Raw genomic sequence first — 18935 nt, forward strand, 5'->3', positions numbered from 1 at the left:
ATGTTGAAGGGCTGATTTTTGACTGAATAGTCAAGAGCTGATCTGGAGTGACACAGCTGAGATTTTGATAGGGAACTCACACTTCAGAACAGAAGTGCCCAGAGTTAGACACCTAAACTACTGTATAGACATTTGTCTTCAAGTAGATTAATTTATTAGAGATACTGAGAGTAGAGAAAGAGAACAGATTTAACTGGGACATGCTCTATTGCTACAGTAGGCTTCAGGATAGCAGCATTCATTCATCTGCCCTTTTTGGGGGGGAATAACAGCCTTCACTGCTGCCAGCTGTAGCACAAAATATAAATCTGTGCTCCAGTAACAAAGGATCGGACACAATCCTTCCTGATCATGCATGAAGACAGGGGTGGTACAGCCTCACATAACAGTAGATGTTGACTTTAGTAAATACAATGAAGGAAGAAAAAGTCAAAACCTTAGGGAATTTCATTCAAAGACAGGAGAGAAAGCGCCCAAACTTACCAAAGCTGTTTGTTTTACAGTGTGGCATCCTCAAAATTTGGGAAGTGTCAACTAACCAGATGCTTTCAAACATAAGCATCGTCTCTCAGGATAACATCAATTCCCCTGTTTTTTGTCAAGACCAGGCTGGATCACAAGGGGCTGAATTAAACAGGCTGAACACCTGTAAATCTGCCATTTTCTAACTTTCTATCCCTTAACTTCACAACTTAAATAACTTCTGGGGTTTCTTTACATGCAGGACATGTCCACACATATACACACATGCACTTCTCAAAACCACTTGCAGTGATACATTATGCATAATTTAGAGAAAAGTTAATGTGATCCCAGAGTTTCTATAGCAGCTAAACTGGCTTTTACAAGAAATTGTCACCTCTTGGTCAGGATCTTTAATTTAACTGATCTTTTTTAGTGCAATGTGCTGCTGAGTGCATTGTGGCAGTTCAGTGATAACAATAATACTAATATATGGATTCAGTCTGCTGGCTCTATCAGCCAAAGAAAATGTTTCTTTGTGTTATGGTCATGGATGTTTGTATTGAGAGAATTCAGCCCTAAAGAACAAACTTATTAATGCTGAGGCAACTCAAGTCTTTAGCCATAAAAAGCAGAGGAGTCTGCGTCTCGAGGAAATTACTTTCATTTATTCAGTTCTTTTATAGAAGCAAGCATTTTCACTGCTTGCTATAGACATTTCACAATAGCAAAGGAATTGCATCTCTAGGGCTCTGAAGTGTAATTAATGGTTCACTCTGCTCTATACCTAAGGAAAAGCTTTTTTAATTACCTATCAAAAAGGATTCTGGAATTGATCAAATCGTGCTATCAAGGGGGCAGACTTAGTAAATAGACCTCTAATTTGTTCATTCAAGGATTTAATAACAGTAGCTAGTATGAGGCCAGTAGCTAGAAAAGCCTTTCTGTAAGAGCTTGTCCTTCAGTGGCAGGTGAGCTTGAGCCTTCGGAGAGCACAGGGCACCTTTAGTTCTTACCTTCCTTTTTGGCAATAGAGCTCTGTGGACTCACTTTGATATCTAAGCCATCAGTCAGCAGCTCTCTCAAGCCAAATCATGTATGTGTTTGCAAGTTCTCTGTTGTGAGAGGAGGCTCAGCAGTCTGGAAGAACAACCCCTGCCCGAGGCTGTCAGAGTGGGCAGCTCCTCTGCCCATCTGTGTTGGATGTCTCTGCAGGAGCAGGGCAGGAAGGCAGATGGCTTTCAAAGAGCATCAGCTTTTGGATCAGTGGATTGGAGAGGGCTAGGCCTGGTATTATTTGATTTTCTCCACCTCTGCAGCTTGCTCTGCCTCATGACCCACTTTTCAGATCCTCTGGGGACACTGGAAATTCTTTGCACCGCTTAGAAAAACAACACAAGAATCTCCAAATTAAAGCAGACCCTTAGGATTCTTCCCAGGTTAATCAGAGTGCAACAGAACAAGTCCTTTTGCAAGGAATATTTGAACTGGAACAGATCCACAGCTTTTGAGGAATCAGAATTTGTGATGAACAGAAATGACAACTGAAAAAAACCACAACAAACCTAAAATGATTTTGTGTCAGGCTGAACGTCTTCTGTGAAATGATTAAACCAAATGTTTAGAGCAATGAAACATTTAGTTTCCCATTAACAATTTAAAATGGTGACTTCTCCATCACTAACTTCTAGCAGTACTTTGTCAGATGACAGTAAAGTGAAACATTAGTTAAAATCAAGCCTTTTCACAGCTGACAGTGTTTGACAATTACAGCACAGGGACAATATTTTGATTTTAGTTACACTTATTTTTTAATAGGAAACTTCTCAACTTTTTTTTCCCCTTTGTAACTCTAACACCACCATGCTAAATTTCTGAAAACCCCATTTTGGCCACTCTGTACATGTGATGTGAGTTGAAGGAGAGAGAAAGAAAAACAGAGACAGAAAATGGAACCGACAGAATTACCTCTGGGCAACAGATTGGGACTGTTTATTGGAGGGAAATTGAGTAAGAGAGGAAACTAACTGAAGTGTTTTAATTAGATCTCAAATCAATGTCCAGATGTGGATTTTGAACAGTGCAGAGGGGCCATGTGTATACATGTGCTCCAGGGCTTTATGCAGATCTCAGCCAGCTTTGCCAAGTGACACAGACTGGACGTTTTCCTCAGGCTGTGCATCCCTTACAAATGGCACAGACGCCTTTGCACACATGGTACCTGCACATGTGGTTGGTGTTAGAGCCTCACAAAGACATGCACAAGTGTGAGCTAACTTTCCATCATGTCCAAAAAATGGAAGGAGCTTATGTTGACTGAAAACATCCTTGTGCTGCTCCCTCTGTGGAGAGCTGGGCTCTGACACAGTGTTTAGTGGTATAATTCTGACTCGGTTCATTTGGGATATCAGTTGACAACCTAAATTTGCTCATGCTGCTGCCTCTGGGACAGCTGTGCTTATTTGTATGTTTCTATGCATGCCAAAGGCTTATTGCTGTATTTTGGGAAGTGATTCCTATTTGGCTGTAAAGGGCTCATACGGGAAGTGTGTGAAGCCCTCAAAGGATGGGAAAAATCAGCTGCTCCTTTGGCTGGGAAACATCTTGTGCATCTTAGGTACTGCCAGCTAGTCCCTGGCTGTATACCCAGGGCCTTTTATTTGTGCTATACCTCCATAGTTGTCACCAACACCCACAATCGTGACTTGATCCTGTTTATGAAGGTATTGTAGGTCTTCTCCCAACCTCTGCTTGCTTTGCATAAATAATGATATATTCATTAAAATGTGGGCTCAAACCTTTGTCTCCAAAACCCTGGGTCACCACTAAATCTTTGAAAATTTGGTTGGCTATCCAATGCTAAATTGCTCCAATGAGAAGTGGAACTGAGGAACAGAGTAACACTGACCATATTTACCAATAATAATAATAACAAAGAAACTATTGAGAAACTTTCCAGACACTTTTTCAGGCCATCATCAGGAAGGTTCTCAGACTGCTCCTGCTTGATCAGCAGCAGTAGCTCATGGTCATGAGGTAAGACATGAGACTGACCAGGCTGCACTATGGTAATACTCTACCTTCTGCTTTGCTGTGCAGTGGGGTTGGTGAATCCCAAGAGTTTCTTCAAACAGTACCAAAGTTCTTTGCAAGACACAGATCCTAATGCTGTCTCCATTGTAGCAGTACTGGACACTTAGAAACCTCTCAGTTATTTCTCATATTCTATAGAAGTTTTCTCTGGCTTTTCCCATAAGATATGTTATTGATTCTTTTTTTGTTTAGCGCTAGCTAGACTTTCCAATTAAGTAGTGACTTTAATTATACCATAAAGCATATAACATAGATCTTCATTATTAACACTGGCACAGAGGATAATGAAAGGAGGACCAGCAAGGCTAAATTAAAAAGAATCATAAAAATGATCAACCTTCTCCAAAAACCCACCTTACATTCCAATGCAGTCATTTTCCTCTTGTTATATTTTTGCAGTGTCTTTGTGTTTATTAATTGTTGAAGACAAATTCTGCGTGGCTGTCAGCACTGATAAATGTAGATTTAGTGGAAGCTGAATTTGATTAACTAGAGAACTGATTGCAGTGTTGTGTTTAAATGCAGCAAGACTGGAAGACATTCCCTGCAATTTGTCTGCACCAGAATGTACTCTTGAATACATGAATAGTTTACTTAAGGTGGGTTGCATAACACTGACTAGGAATTAGATGTCTAATTTAAGGTGATCAGCTTGACTGCCTTTATAGTCAGTGGAAAACACATGATGGCATTGCTTAAGATGTATTGTGTGTGATGTCCTCTGGAGGTTTTACCCTCGGGAGCCTAGGACAGCCAGCCTAAAAAGGATTTCGGGTAAATCCAATCCAAAATGTTTTGTGCTCCAAGGCATGCAGAAACAAGAGAGACTTTCTGTATTAGCAACACATGTTGAAGAATGACCTGGCAGTGTGGGCAATCAGGGTAAGGTCCCTCCTCAGCAGCTGTGGATGCAAAACTGTGGATACAGCACAGTTTTCAGCTGGAAGGAAAAGACAAGGCAATCAAAAAGCTGGTTTGCATTCCTTCATTTTCTGTATAGATCATAAGACTAAATGTGTCTTGTGTGACCTGCACATTTCCAGCTACATTGAACATGGTTGTTTTGGTTTATTTTTTTTTTAAAGTGTGCTTTAGAGACTGTAGTAATTTTTTGAACTTGCAAACAGAGCCACAGTGTTTTCATAGCAGAAGGAGTATTTCCTCCTTTAGAAGATCAGTGGGGAAGGTGCTTTCTTCAATTGTGCAAGCTACTCCTTCCCAGGTAAACAGATACCTGTAATGCAGAAGTACTACAGAGATCCAGCCATGACCTGCAGCTGTCTGTATCTTTGTGTTGGTGTTTTAAGATTCCTTTCATTTCCCTCCCCTGGGCCCATGGCTGATTGTTGCCCACTATCACTTCCAGAGAGAAAAGGGTATTCCTGTAAATTTCTAAACTGTCATGTTATATTACACTCCATGATATCACATTACATGATAAAAAGAAGTAACAGAACAAGTCAGGCAATGAATTCAGGATGGGATTTCTTTTCTTTCTGTGTTTCCTTACATGTCTCTCTGATGTCTCTGTATCTCTGATATCCTTCTTACTGCTTAGCAGGAATTCTTCTAATGGTTTCAGATGACATTCTCCTTTTCTTGCTTAAAATGTGCATGCAAATTTAATTCTTCTGACAATGTGACATATGTATTATCTCCAAATGCTTTCTTGGTGTAACTTTGAAAATGAGCTAGTTTTGGTTCCTATGTTATTTGGACAGGTTTCATAGCCAAGGCTTCGGGTCAAATAACATCAAGTTTTTTTAGTTGTTTGTGCCTTTGCAATAAAAGCATGACCAGGCCAAAATGTCAGACAAGTTACTCTTCTATCTGAAATAAAGCTGAATTGTGAGCTCCAAGTTGATGCAGTGTTTCATTTTAATAGTGTCAGTTCTTGCTTGTTTTGCCCGTGTCTTCTCTTTTGAGTGAATTTAGTGCTAATAAAAGTGAGAGACTCTTAAAACTAGCCTGAACCAGGAGTACCTGACAGTTACAGGCTAGCAAATGTAAGCTCTCTAACTGAGTTAGCTTGATCTAGATGCTTTCCAAGGTTTTGTTTCTCTGAAACAGCATCTGCCAGTTAAGCTGCTTGATAGTTTTATGATGTTGAAATATGGGGCCTCTGTTTTCTGTTCCTTAAGCTTTTTTGAGAAAGTCTTCTCTTTTTTATCTCTCTCTTCTAAACTTTCTGCTGTGGACTCAAAAAGAAGCCATGTTCAAACCAGGTCACCTTGCCAGGTCCCACTCTGAAGGAGATCGAGGGACAGTTGCTTCCCATGCAGTCTGTGTACTCTTTTCCCTAAATTTCTATCAAACCAACTGGCTATCTTAATAAGAAACCATTGTGCAATTTTGGCCTGAGTCCTTTTGGCCACAAGAAATCCTTCAGCAGCTGAATGTTCCCACCTGGAGATTTCTTTTGAAATGTGGTGCAAGCCCTGAGGAACAGGAGCTCCAAGCCTGTGCCATGTTGCCTCCTTTGTAGAGCCAGCACTAGACTGAACACTCTTTGTTTCTTCTCTGTCACATTTAAATCACCCTTGTGAAGCAGCATCATGCAGTATGTGTTACTAGGCCTCAGAACTCCAAGGTGGTGAAAAACTCAATCTCTGCCTGTAGCAAGAGATCGGGGTGTAAAATGTGGTGAAAAATCAGATTCCTCAACTCCGTGGTTCTTGATGACTCTGTGCATTGAGAGAAATAGTCTTGTGAGCACTGGGAAAATTAACTGGGAAATTTCATTTTTTCACACAAATGGAGCTTTTAACTAGTATTGTAAAGGCAGAGTCACTGGGGAAATGTAGGCACACTCTGTGTCTCTGGTTTTGGAGGTTTTTTTCATTCAGTGTGCAAGTAAATGCTCTATCTTAGGTGACTGGCCTAAGTCTGTGATTAATGAATATTTGAAGGAAAGTTACCCTTTGCAAAGAGGCTTGGTGTGGGCTGCAGGCTCTTAAGAATCCTCTGTACATCACTGTGACCACCTCTAATGTATAGATGAGCACACACAGTGGAGAGCAGCAGAGCTGGCTACCCAGCACTGTCATCCCCTTGGTTTAAGAATTGCACCTACAACCTTTAGTGGTGCTGGTGGGGCAGGATTTATCAGTGAGGCATTAGATAGCTTTAAAATTACGGCAGATTCCATCTCTGTGTATTATACACAAAGCTCTCTGTTTCTCAGCTTCTAGAAACAAAACCCTCTGGAGTTGCATTTTACCTGTGTGAGATGCCTTCAGGTTATCAAATAGTTCCTTAATTAGTTTATTTTCCTCTTTGCTCCAAGGGATGAGTCTGTTATTTATTCTAGGCTCCCAGACTTTATTTTAGTCTGCATTTATGCATTTTGTCTTCAGAATGACCTAGCATTGGGCTAGCCTCTAGGGTGGTATGAAACACACCTCCTTGGCAGAGACGGTAGTTTGGAGTTGACTAATGGTAGAATATTAATAGCAGCAATAATAATTAAAGCAGTGCACTAAAATACCCTTGGGTGCTGTTGCTAAGTTAGGCTGTATCCCTAAAATTCTAGAGGAAAGGCATACATTTTGGTTATTTCCATCCACAAAGTGAACAGTTGTCTCATTCAGCAACTGGAGTAAGCTTTCAAGCCCTCTGTGGATGTTTCATTAGGACACAGTTCTCCCAGAGGGTCATGGTGCAGTTTACATTAAACTCAAGATAAAAATGACATTGAAGCTTTGCTCTTATATTTTCTACACTGCCTGAAAACAAATGCATGACCTACAGCTAGTTCAATGGCTTATTGCCTCGGTGTTATTAACCCACGTGTACCCAAGAGACAGGGAATTTGTGTTCTGTTTGCTCAGAGAGGAACACTCAATTCCTTTGCCTGACAGATCTGGGAATCTCTGGAAGCAGTGAGGGGAAAGTTTCTCTACGTACATGTTTGAGCAAATGGTGTGATTGGAACAGGTTGCACGTGTCTGTCTGTAGATGAGGGATGGAGGACACAGTTGTAAGTACACCCCCAGTCTACTGGGCAGACTGTTAATTGGAATAATCAGTTCCTCCTCCCTTCAGTGTTTCTTTCTGATGGCAAATTAATTTTAATCTTCAAACGCTGAGGATGTGACTTCAAAATGTCTATGGTAAAGTAGGAAAAGCCACCAGACAACAAAGAGGGAAAATGGAAGTTGGTTCTCAGCAGGCAGATTTGGTGAGTGCAGTGCATGAATGTTGAAGTGCTACATGGCCAGAGCTTCTCAGAGTCAGGAAAAGATGAGCATGTGTCCTTGGCCAGCTCAAACTCCCTGTCATACTTCAGTACGTTGCCTGGTCTCAGATTGATGCCTAATTTCTGTCAGCCTGAGTGAAGAGGGTGTGTAGGCTGACCTGTTTTTCTGAATTAGAATGGGAGCTCATGTATACAGAAAAATCCCCATACGTTAAGGTGTTTTGCTGCTATGAAGTGTGTGCCCTAGATATCAGCTTTGTGCTAGACAGTGAGGGTGGCTGGAGTTTTAAAAACTGTTTTTATTTCTCAATGTAATCAAAATTACATTAAAATGTGAGAGTTTTCTGAAGTGCCCCAAATAATTAGAAGGTAAGAAACTATGTTAACATTTAACTTTTAAATGCGTGAAATTGTTGGATACTGTGCTGTTCACCTCTAGCTAGCCTTTAATTTAAACAAAAGCTATAAAAGTGCAATTAGGCTTCAGTCCAATGAAGCACTTAAATATGTTCCTAGTTTTAAGTGTATGAGTAACCCCAGTGAAGTTAAGACATGCTTAACTGCTTTATTGGAATAGGACATTTCATAAAGTAGTTATAATACACAAAGAACAATCCTGCAAGTGTCTCTGAGAAGGATGTAAAGAGGAGTAAGGTCCTACCTGCACTTCAGGATCTGGCTGCTCTTAGGTTTTCACAAAGCTGGTTTTGCCCAGTTATTTATCCTGGAGGATCCTGATTCAAAGTTAGTTGAGACCTTTGGATGCTCTCCATCATCTGTTGTTGGAAAGGCTCAGCCTGTCAGGCAATTTCCTACCCCTGTCTACCAAGGGAAACACATGCAGCATGTGCACCTTCATTTGTCCTCTCTGCTTGACTCAGAGACATGCCCTTTTATAAACATACTGCTACTACAACCAAGCTCTCTGCTCAATCCCATATAAAGCATCAAAGCATCATGGATTTAATACTCCCATTTTCAGTGCTAAATCAATGTTCTTTATGCATTTGTTCTTGGAACACTGCTCCATTTGAACCATAATTCTTCCCACATACCATAAACTCGGTCTGTTTTCATTCTGATAGAAATTGATCATTAAAGCAAGAGGGGAAAACCCTGTGACTAGTATTTAAACATTTCAAGGCCATTGCTGGTTAGTCAAATCGGGCACATCAAGTGCTGTGAGTACCAGGGAAGCATTACCTTTTCTGGGCTACAGCCAGCCTTGCAACTGCTGGGACAAGGCAAAATTAAGAGCTTCTCACCACAGTTTTGGCAGGCAGCGAGGGGATGGATTTACTTAGTTCATGACTGACCTCCCATTTGGTTGTTTTCTCCTCCAACTGCCCTGTATTTGTACACAGGTAGAAAGAAACATTCTGCTGCATAAATGGATTTGACCAGAGATTAAAGCTGGTCTCCTGTGAAATATACTGGAGCCCATTAAAGAAAGGATTGTTTGCCAAACATTGTTGTATGTCCCCCTGGGATCATAAAAAACATTGTTAGCTGAAGTAATAGTGGAAAATGATTGCATTCCTCTATCCTCCTCCTTACCACCACACTGCAATGTGACAGCAAACCTGTAATGAAATCTGTGAAGAACTCAGCAGCACTTACCTTGAAAACTTTTTTATTGCCCTACATTTCTAGATAACACTAATACTCAGCCTCTGTCCAGCACCAACAGCACCAGCTGAGGGACTGAGATAGTCAAAATTAAACAAAAATACCTTGAATTTTTAATATTAAATACTTGCTGTCAATTTTTTAATAGGGATAACTTTCTGTATTTAAACATTCTTATCTGCATAGCAAATAACTTCAAGGGTACAAAAGACTGTTCTGTGCAAATGGAAAATGATGAATTTACCCTTATACATTATTTATTGAAAATTGTTCCTTTGATTTCGTCCACTCTAGTGTTTTCCCCTTAAATCTGGCATGGACGTGGAGGGCTATGGGAGAGACATTTCAGAGAAGTTGGTATCTTAAGATATTTAGTCCACTTTTGGATATCTGGGCTATTACCTTCTCACTCTGCAGACATACTGGGATTATTTTTTTCTTTGCCATAAAGATCCTTTTTTTTTAGGATCTTGATGCATCACCTAGAGTAGAAGAGCACTTCTTAATGGGGAATCAGCTAGAAATCACGGTTGGAAATGCAGCTAAAGAGCTGACTTCACATTGCTAGCTGGAAAGTAATGACCCTCGGTGGCAGGAACAAGAAGTGGTACCACAGGGTAGCAGCCAATTTTGTGAATGCACCCTGGAAAACATTTCCTGGCTTCTTGAACAGCTCTTTCTGAATCTTCTCTATTTGAAATATGAGGGGTTTGGCAAAGCACTGAGATGAGAGCACATTCTCTCTCTTCTACAGACAGCATAGTTCCCAGACTTAAATTTCCAAAAGCTGCACAAAAGGTTCTGAGTATGTTTTGCTGGTAAGAACTTCGAATCAAAGCATGACTATTATGAATTGGCAAAATACCTTGAGTTTTGCCTTTATTTAGTATCAATTTCATTGACTTCCCTGATGATTATGTTTCCATTCAAGTTCAAAGAGCTCTCCAGTCTCAAAGCAGAATTTTGCAAGAACATCTTTTTGCTCATTTTTTTAAAGACAGTTCTTGTTTAGTTTTTCCTTTTAAAGGCTGAAAGCTAAATATCCAACTGGAACATAGAGCAGGGTCTTTCAAAAACCTTGAGAATCACTTGACAAATCCAAATAGGCCATTGGCATTTAATCACCTAAAATTAGGCAGAATACACGTCACTTGGAGTTTAGTTAGGCGCTTTCTTGAATTTAAGTGCAACACCATTAAAAATAATATCGTCTGGGTGATGCATGTTCTCTGGGGATTTTTGAAAAGCACTTGAAAGCAGACTTCATCTTCTCCATTAATTTCCAATCAGCCTAATGCTTTGTGATGCAGTGTGCATACAGCCACGGGCAGATCTGAATGGGCACACTGGGGGATAGAGTGGAAATTTCTTACAGATTGTATTTCAAAACATATTAGTGGCTCAAGATAAGTTACCAAAAAAAATACCTTTTATTATAGAAGGATCCGAGCATGAGCTTTTAGCCTTTTTTTTTTATATTAATAAAGAGGCTTGTTTTAAAAGTGATTTAAATGAGTTTAAGCATTTTTATATGTATAAATCAATATAAGTATTAGACATGATGGCATGTTTCTGCTATTGTTTGCCCGAGGAAAGCCAGAAATAGCTCACTGAAGTACAAGGCCTCTTATTTTATGTGTGTTGTAGCTGCTTTTGAATAGTCTAATAATCCTAAATGTAAGGGTTAATATCCCTTACAAGTGGAGCCATCTTCATGCCGCATATATTAATTGTACTATTAGTCACTGATTGACAGTTCCCAGGTCTTTCTACCATAGACACAAAATAATTTGTTGTAGAGAAAGAAGGAATTAAGCCAAACAGAGCAGTAAGTGTGTTAAGAAACAAAAGATATAAAAGTGTTGAGGGGTTTTTTTGTGCAGGGAAATTAGTCCTAGTTGTAGTGGCCTGGAATTTAAAAAGGGGCAAAATTAATGTCTGATTCTCAGGAAACATTTGTCACACATATATTACTGCAACTTCATGGGGAGCTTTAACCTGCCTCTGGAACTGCCTGTGTCCCAGCTTGAAAGGGCTCTCTCCTTCATGGAAGTATTACAGGACAGAAAATCTTGTAAATTTGGTCTTTTCTGTAGGAAATAGGACAGAGAAAAGAGAGTTCAAAGGTGTAAAAGACATTTCATTTTAAAAAGCTGCTGCTTTCTGTTCTTCATTTTGCAAGTCCTATAGGCTTGATGTCCAATTGTTCAGGCTGGGAATGTGGGAAATGCCAGGAGTAGATGTGTGCTGATGTGCAATTATTGCAATAACTTGCCATAATTTGTTTCTGGTTGATAATAAAGGACACTTGTTACAAGAAGTGTTTTTTGATTAGCAGAGAAACCAAGGATTTGGCCTGATTTCTTTCTAATGAATGTGAGTGATTTCTTCCTTAGACTTTTTGATTCAAAATAGGGGAAAAACTGTCAAGGGGGAATGTGAAAAAAAATGCTGCTGGGAATTCCCATGATATGGAGTATTGTATCTCAGTTTATTATAATCCTGAAAATGACCATCAACACCATTCTGTACCATAAAACCTGGTGTGAGGTTAGTTTAGTTGTTTTACCTTGACTCCTCTTTTAATATGAAGCACTGAAACACTGTAGGAGGAACAAGTGACACTGTCCTCAGGAACAGCTGAGGGAGTGTCTTTATTTTAATGAATATCTTTATCAGAGATAACAGGACATACTGAATGGAGTGTGGCCAATGGAGCAACTGAAGTCAGGTAGAAGTTAGTTAGGAGAGCCAACCATTTGCAGACTGTAAAGTCCTGACAGAAGAGTGTTTTAAATAATGTGTACTATGAAAAAGACCTCTCAAGCAATAGAAAGGGAAGTTGTTTCTTCAGCATTACATTTAGTTCTTGCAAAGTTGTCAATCAGTTCTTTCAAGAAGGATCAGGCAGTAGAGCTCAAAATTTACTTCTGTTGCTTTGGCAAATACTTTGCTGAGGACCCAAAAAATGGACAGATTCAGGAAGTCAGTGTAATGCTGGATGTCCAAATAGTGACAGTATTGTTATAGTACTTGCAGAGGTGGAGGGAAAACTGTCCCAATTTCTTTAGCTGTCACTCAGGAGGAAATTCACCCACCAAATCCTTTGTTCATCAGTGTTGATGGCTTTCTGGAGCTGCCTAGACTATCAAGCTTACAGCACCAAGAAGAATCACACTGTATCCTGTATGTGCACTTCCCCAAATAACTTCAGGAAAAAGGGAGGAGGTGTTCCTTCTGTATGATAAATCAAAACAGAGGCTGCTCTATAAAGCAACACACACTGCTGAGAAAAAGCCGTGGTAAAAAAGCAACTTCTGGTATCCCCATAGTTTCTAGGCTTTTTCTGAAGGCAACTGAGGCTTCTCTTACTACCTTAGTTGTAAATACAATGGGCTGCTTCTCTCCAGATATGTAGAACATCAGTGTTTGGTACCACTGCCTGTTTTGTAGCCTGTCATTGCTTTTGCCATGGACTGGTCAGCAGCTGAACCCCATGCTGGGGAAGGAGATGTTTGCAGCTTGTCACATTCCCACTGTTGTGCCAGTGTGGAACAAGGGTGTAATGCTAGTTTATCTGTTAATCTGAAAAGTTACTACTACCTCAAGCGCTAGCTACAAAGCCTCAGTGGTTTTCTGGAGAAAGAAATCAGGCATTGGAATAGCCACTAAATTTAGTGATTTAGCTGTTGTAAATCGTCTGTGCCTGTGGGAGCCACAGCAGCATTTAGGTGCTGGAAGGTAACCGTGTATATAAGATTACTTGGAGTCTTTGATTTAACGGGTTCAAAACACCCATTGACCCAGTGATTAAAAGTAGCATTTGTTATCATCAACAAGCAAAGATTCCATAATCTTTTTCATATTTGTCTTTGTCCTTTCATTGATCATGTACCCTACGAAGTGCCTTTCCACCTCTTTCCCCTGCTCTGGCTTATAAAACACAAACACAGACCATTCTGCAGCTTTCAAGATATGGAGCATGTTGAGATTTTGTTTTGTGGAAGAACTGCAGAGAAGGTTTCTTCATGTCCAGTAATTTCATCAAGTATGATTCTAAGTTTGTGAAGGAGAGAAACCCAGAGTCATCTCCATCCCAGTGCTTTGCTCAAAAAAAAATCTTGTATTAAATACTTTAAAGATTCATGAAGCAGCTTTAATTTTGTTTGCATTTCTTCCTGAAGGGTAAAGCTGTCACGAATCTCTAAATGCATTGCATAATCTGTTTCCAAACTCAGTATATTAAGGTCTGCAAGCAAAACTCAGTTTAGCAAGCAAGCAGACAGGAGAGAAGGAAGGAGAAAGAGTAGGGAAGATTCTTCTTTCCTTGGTAATGCACTTAACTACCTGAATGGCTGTAGTGTGTGTCCTTCACAAATAGAGTAATACAGCTATCAAGGAATTAAGGTTCAGGCAAAAGAAAATGTCCTTCTTTCCTTTATTGCCTGCATGCTCACATGAATGCCATGAGAGCTGACAAGCTTTTGTTTTCTCATTGCCACAGTTTCTAATCTATGTTTTCTAATCTTTTTTGTGTTATTACATGATTGGGTTTTTTCCAAGGTTCTGGTCTGCTAACTGAAGAGCCTTTCCTGTTTTCTTATGCCTGCATAGACAGTATTCACATTTGGGCTCAGTGGACTGTCTAGGAAATGTTCATTTAAGGAATGAGTTCAATGCAAGGGAAAGAATGAGTGAAAATCATGTTCAGAGTAGAGCAAAATATGTGACATCAAGCTCTCTGTCACGTCGAAAGGAAATACTTCTCAGATGCCAGCTAAGCTCTGCGGTAGCCAATACAGACAACAGCAGGATGCCTCAGGTTTGATGCTTGGCATGTTGTATAAAGGTGCCTGAAGGGTTGTTTCACATATCAGGTCTAATCCATCCTCAGCTGGTCCATGGAGATGATTAGCCGTGGCATCATCAGTCTTTGTTTGGAATTGGTGCTCCTAAATTGCCCCCAATGGTGTGTTTCTCTGCAGCACGCCTGTCTGCCCTGGAGAGGGGCACTGCCTCCCATGCAGACCTCCTTTGCTGGTTGTGCACTTCAAGATCTGATGACAGTCCATAGTACTAATTTAGAATCACAGTAATATGAAATGTGAGTTGTGCCTGGCCAGGTTAGAGCACTGTTAGCTGCCACAGAGGTCAAATGTGTGCTCCGAATTCTTTTCAAACTCAGTACTGTTAGATGGATGTTAATGAGGTCAAGAGATTCGTCTATCAGTTACTATAATTGTCCTCCCTCATCCAGTTGTCACAGTTCATAATGTGGTCAAACCTAGTCCAGAGAAGTGGAGACTATGGTGTTTCCTTCCTAGGCAGAGTACTGGGCATAATGCTGGTGCTGTGGGCCCCACGAGCAGGGCAGCCAACCCTCAGCACCCTGAGAAACATCCAGGCACTTTACTGCACAGTGTCAGGGCTGCAAGAAAAGGATGATTTATAACTTCTTAACAAATTCCTTTTAGGTGTCAGGTTAAAGCATATAATGGTGTGCCTTGCTAGGACACTTTGTAAAAGTAACCTCTGGTTACTTTTCTTCTCAAAACAAATAGTAGAAGTGACTAGTCCTATGTTAAGCTCCTCTATTGTTAGCTCATAGATTTCTTGCCTGATGCTCCCCCTCTGTTTCCAGACTGCTGCTCCAACCATTTTCTGAGAGGATGTGCTATCGAAAGTCAATAGGCTTGTTATAGCCTTGCATGTCCTGGCACTTCTCTGGAATGACCTCTCTCCTGCGCCAAAGAGGACCTCACGTGTCTTCCTGACACTTTGACTTTCTCCACCTGGCAGACAGGCACCAGCGACTGAGTGTTCTGTTACAGTGCACTCTGTTGTCTACATCCTGCCAAGAATAGCGCTGCAAAGGCATTGTAAGGAGGCAGTGGGCATGGCAGTGCTTTGATGGCAGAGCATCCTTGCATATGGCTTGCTAATGTCACTGTTTGGCTCAGAGTGTCAATTGCTGGTTAGAGTTTCTTGGAATGAAGGAAGTATTAACTGTAAATTGCTGTGGCTGTTTCCTAATTACAGAATAGGTTGGGAAGCACTTGGGCAACAATCCAACAAAGCACTTAAGCACCCACTGAATTTTAAGGAAAGGCCCCTTGTCTAGGATTGCTCATGCTCCCAGACATCATCAGAAGTGTTTGTTAGTAGACCAGTACTTTCTCCTGACTACCTCAGCACATCCATCTCATTTTCTGAAGTGACTTTAGGAACTGGGAGTTCAAGGTTGACTGGAAGTCTGCAGGAGATAAACTCCTAAATCACTGCTGTACTTTGAAAAGTCTGCTCAGCTGCACAGCTTCTTTTGGTGTTCTTCATCCTTGCTGTAATAAATAAAATTATGACAGCTTTTAAACCACTGCTAAATTCTGAGGCTCGCCTTTGCCCATCTTGATGTTCCTGTTGCAGCAGGGTTACCCGAGATATTCTTGTACTATTTCAGTGGTTCCTGTGGTTCCCTGTCTTTTCTTTGGCAAAAATGTTGGTCCTTCCACACAGGCTTCTCTGCTTCTGATCTTTGTGTCCATCCTACCTTTCCTTTGATTGCTTGTCTCTCTGCAGTGCAAGCACTGCTTTATCTGCTCTCTCATTCTCACTGCACTTCCTTCTCCTCCCCTGCCACAGTGTCCTTGCTGTCTCCAGACTTTGGCTATGTAGTTTCTTTGCTTCCCTTGTTTCCTCTAGCTTTTAGTGTTAATGCAGGACCTCATCAGAATGCATGGCCTGGTGTGGACTTCCTCCTCTGTCTCTCTTCCACCAGCAATGCACCCACTCCTCGAGTACCACTCTAATTTACTGAGATGCAATTTGCTACATCCTGCTCATACAAGTGAGGCTCTGAAGCAAATTGCTGTCAGATCAAAGATGTCCCTCATCAACAGAAATCTTGTGATGTCCATGTCTTTAGCTGATGGCTCTTTCCTGTTCATGAAGAGGACGCCTGACAGATTTCTTTGTTATGTTGGTGTGGTCAAGAGGAAAATCACATTCAAAAAGAAATTTAAAAAAAGAGACTGTGTCAGAGCATTCACATCTCCTGTAAATCTCTGTCCTTGTTCCAGGTTATTTTTAGATTGTGCAAGAATGCTCCTTAGCCAGAAGTTTTCACACAGTGGTTCCCTGGATGGTACAGGCCACCAGCAAGCTGCTAGTGAAGTAGCTATGGTAACACTGTAATCAATGACAAGCACTCAGGTCTCTGAGCAAATAGTGCTGGGATGAGGAGGAATTATGCATAATTGGACTTTCCTAGAATTCATAACTGATTTCCAGAGGTTACCCACCAGTCAAGCGATTGTTGCCCTCTCCATTGCCATGACTGCTGATGGTGAGGAGTAAAATAGTGATTGTTATGCCAAAGTAATGAGCAAAGAGGTAAGAAAGTTTGATAAGAGCAGGAAAAGTCATTTCCTATGATATCATTAGCAGTATTTTAGAGAGAAGGTTCAGTAATTGCTATGGTAATTCTGAAGTGCTTTTGACTGTGAGAACACATAGGTAATTTTTTTAAGTCTTTGCTAATGGGAGAGAATTCCACTAATATAAGATAGTGTGGTGTTACAGAGGGTATGGGTTGGGGGCTTGGGAAGCAGAGGCTCTGCTCTGTGCTGTGTGTCTTCTCCAGGCTTTAGTCTTCTCAAAATGGTCTATTGTAACATATATGCATCAGCAGGCAAGCAGAAAAGGAAATTGTGAACCTCAGGGTGTAGCTGCCTGCCAAGATGACATCTCAGCTGGAGCAGATTTGTTTTGCCAACATTTCAGCAAGTCCATGCCTTTGTTATTGCTGCACAAAATCAGAAAGAGCAGCAAGTGCTCTTTGTATGGACAAATGTAAACTTGCTTGAGTGGGTTCTGGCTTTAAAAACATAAGAAAACAGAAGACTGGTATTGTGGGCCTTCTCCGGGTTGTTTTTGAGCAAAGTCATTGATATTCCTTTGGTTTTCAAAGTGATGCTCTTAAACTTCCAGAGAATGAGAGCTACTAAAGTCTTGTGTGCATACAGATACACTTTTGTTTTTGCTGAGTTAATAGAAAGTTTACTGCTCCTTGCTATGCTGCTTCTTTTCAACTTTTACCACATCTTTCTTTGGGATCAGAAAGAACAAAACCTGCAAGTTCTTGTACACTGGAGAGCAATGAGGAGAGGACGCTCTTCAGGGTGTTTTATCTCTAAAAGTGGTTCCTTGGGTTTTAATTATTTCTTTTTTTCTCTCCAGGTGCAAACAGATGACTTACCCAGATAACCTGCCCCAGATCTCGGTGGTGTTTATATTTGTAAACGAGGCGCTCTCTGTCATCCTGCGCTCTGTGCACAGTGTTGTGAATCACACCCCGTCACACTTGCTCAAGGAGATCATTCTAGTGGATGACAACAGTGACAATGGTGAACACACATAAATTTTCCTCTGAGTCCTGTATCCAGTGTGGTTAACGGACATGAAATGTAAATCAAAGGGAGTTTGGTTTTTTTAAAGTGTTGGGATGAAACAGTGTTGAGTTCTGCATTTAAACAGCCAGAGGAGGAAGGTCATACATGTAACCACTGATTTAGTTCATGGCTAATCAGCTAGATCACAAATTGATGTAAAGTAACATACCTCTGGTGCAATCAGTAGGATTTACAAGAGTTGTGCTCATTGATGAGAGCGTTGATCCAGCCACTTGCACAAAGCTGTGAGTAAACGTTAACTATTGGTATAACAAATAAACATTATGTGAATAAACTCTGGAAATTTCATTGAAATCGTCAGAGGATGACTGACACATCTATAGACAATCTTAATATAGAACTGACACTTTTCTCTAAACATTCAGAGCCAGAGGAATATCATGATTAATGGACTAAAAGTTTAGATTCTGCTTTAAAGGAAAAGTGAGGATACAGATTCCCCTAAAGGTAGTTTCTATTCTTTTACATGGCAGCAAACTTTGCTTCTTCATCACTTAAACAGTTGTCAATAATATCAGGGTTTGAGTGTGAAATATTTTTTTGAGGTAGGTAGAGATTAAATCAGACCATGAGAGTGAAACAGAATGGGCACAAAGCACATGCAATTTTCAGGTCATTGGTTCTTTAATGACATTTCTGTTAGAGTAATCAAAATTCAAAATATTGGTGAGGGTATAAGGGTGCTATTGATGGACACCCTTCAGAGGATGGTCAGGTTACAACTTACAGGATACACATGACTAGCAGTGTTGTTATATTCAAAGCTGTTACACCTTAGACTTCTAGAACTGTTGTATCTTCTCAAATCATATTTGTTAAAACAAGGCTCAAGTTCAGCATTTCCTCCACAGATCAACAGCTTTAAGTCTTTTGGTTTAAGTTGGTATTCCTCTTCAAGCTCCTCAAAAAGAAATAAACGTTTGAGAGAAAAAATCACTAAAACCATACAAAAAGCTCCAAATCCTATAGATTTAAGAAACCTTTTGTCCAATTCTGCTTTCAGTTATGGCAGTGTAACCTTTGGAGTAGTTATATAAGATTGCAAAGTGTTTGAATCAATGCAGTACAGAGGGGAATTGGACTCG

At 40.4% G+C, this 18935-nt stretch overlaps 1 protein-coding gene across 1 annotated transcript in view; it reads left to right on the plus strand.

Annotated features, from left to right (window-relative positions):
* GALNT9 (polypeptide N-acetylgalactosaminyltransferase 9) overlaps positions 1–18935 on the plus strand; it is a 142637-nt gene that overhangs the window by 32302 nt on the left and 91400 nt on the right. The window contains exon 3 of the mRNA XM_010199562.2: positions 17618–17784. Within this exon, the coding sequence (XP_010197864.2) occupies positions 17618–17784 (167 nt within the window). The remainder of the gene's footprint in view (positions 1–17617; positions 17785–18935) is intronic.

Source organism: Colius striatus, chromosome 17 (genome assembly GCF_028858725.1).
Source record: "Colius striatus isolate bColStr4 chromosome 17, bColStr4.1.hap1, whole genome shotgun sequence".
Lineage (NCBI taxonomy): Eukaryota > Metazoa > Chordata > Aves > Coliiformes > Coliidae > Colius > Colius striatus.